Raw genomic sequence first — 1,099 nt, 5'->3', positions numbered from 1 at the left:
AGTCGAGTGCAACATCAGCTCAGTTCGAATCGACCAATGGGAAGCTCGCATTCGCGCGCGCGCGGCGACGCCATGGCCTCGATTCCGAGCCGGCCACCTCGGCGCATGACCCCAGCAGCCCCCACGGACTACCCTACGAGTCCGCCGGCCGAGTCGCCGCCATTGGGGCGTCGCGGAAGGCGACCCCCCGACGCGGGTGCCGGCCCTGTGGCCAGCCTCTTCGGCGTTCAAGAGCCAGCCTCTTCGGCGTTCGGGAGCGGCCGTTCGGCCAGCCCTTCGGCGCGGGGCAGCCCTTCGGCGCCGCCATGCCCGTGCTCACGACGCCGCGCGTCTACGGCGCCGCGGCCGTCGCCGCCGCCGCGGCGTGCCTGCGGTGCCGGTCGAAGGCGCTGCAACTCGCCGGCGCGTCGCTCCTCGCGCTCGTGCCCCTCTACGCGGCGCTCGCGCCGGAGGTCGCGCCGGGCGTGACGGACCCGCGCGGGGACGACCCCGACGACGGCGCCGGCGTCTTCGCGACGGTGCTCGACTCGCTGCCGTCGCTGGAAGGCAAGTGCGTCTGCGTCACCGGCACGACCAGCGGCCTGGGCCTCCAGGTCGCGCGCGCGGCGGTGCTCAAAAGAGCCGCTCTGCTCATCTGCGTGAATCGCGACTCGCCGCGGTCCGCGCTCGCCTGGGACCGCCTCGACGAGCTCTCCGAGAGCGTCGGCGGCGCGACCGCGGTGCACGCCGTCGACGCCGAGTTCCTCTCGCTCGAGAGCGTCAAGGCGGCCGCGGGCGACGTCGCGGCGCTCGCGCCCGGCGGCATCGACGTGCTCGTCTGCAACGCGGGCCTGTTTTCCGGCGCGGACGTGCGGAGCCAGGACGGCTACGACGCGACGGCGCAGGTCTCCGTCTTGGCGCACGTCCTGCTCACGAAGCTCCTCCTCCCGAGCCTCAAGGTCGCCGCGGCCGCGCGCGGCGAGGCGCGCGTCGTCCAGCACCACAGCGGCCAGCGCAACAACAAAAACAACGGCGCCTACGACCCCGAGCGCTACCTCGGCCGGTCGCCGCCGGGCGCGCTCGGCGGCGACGCGCCGGGCGGCCGCTTCGCGCGCTACGG

The 1,099-nt window shown here is 74.7% G+C and overlaps 1 protein-coding gene across 1 annotated transcript; it reads left to right on the top strand.

Moving 5' to 3' along the window:
- Positions 1-305: 305 nt before the first annotated feature.
- Positions 306-1,042, top strand: AURANDRAFT_69501 (hypothetical protein; the record flags this gene model as incomplete). Its single annotated transcript, XM_009045271.1, has 1 exon — positions 306-1,042. A coding segment is annotated over one exon (737 nt), but the record flags the coding sequence as incomplete, so codon positions are not given.
- Positions 1,043-1,099: the final 57 nt, after the last annotated feature.

This window comes from Aureococcus anophagefferens (genome assembly GCF_000186865.1).
Source record: "Aureococcus anophagefferens unplaced genomic scaffold AURANscaffold_2019, whole genome shotgun sequence".
Lineage (NCBI taxonomy): Eukaryota > Pelagophyceae > Pelagomonadales > Pelagomonadaceae > Aureococcus > Aureococcus anophagefferens.
The sequence above is the reverse complement of the archived record's forward strand: the minus strand, read 5'-3'. Positions and strand labels throughout refer to the sequence as shown.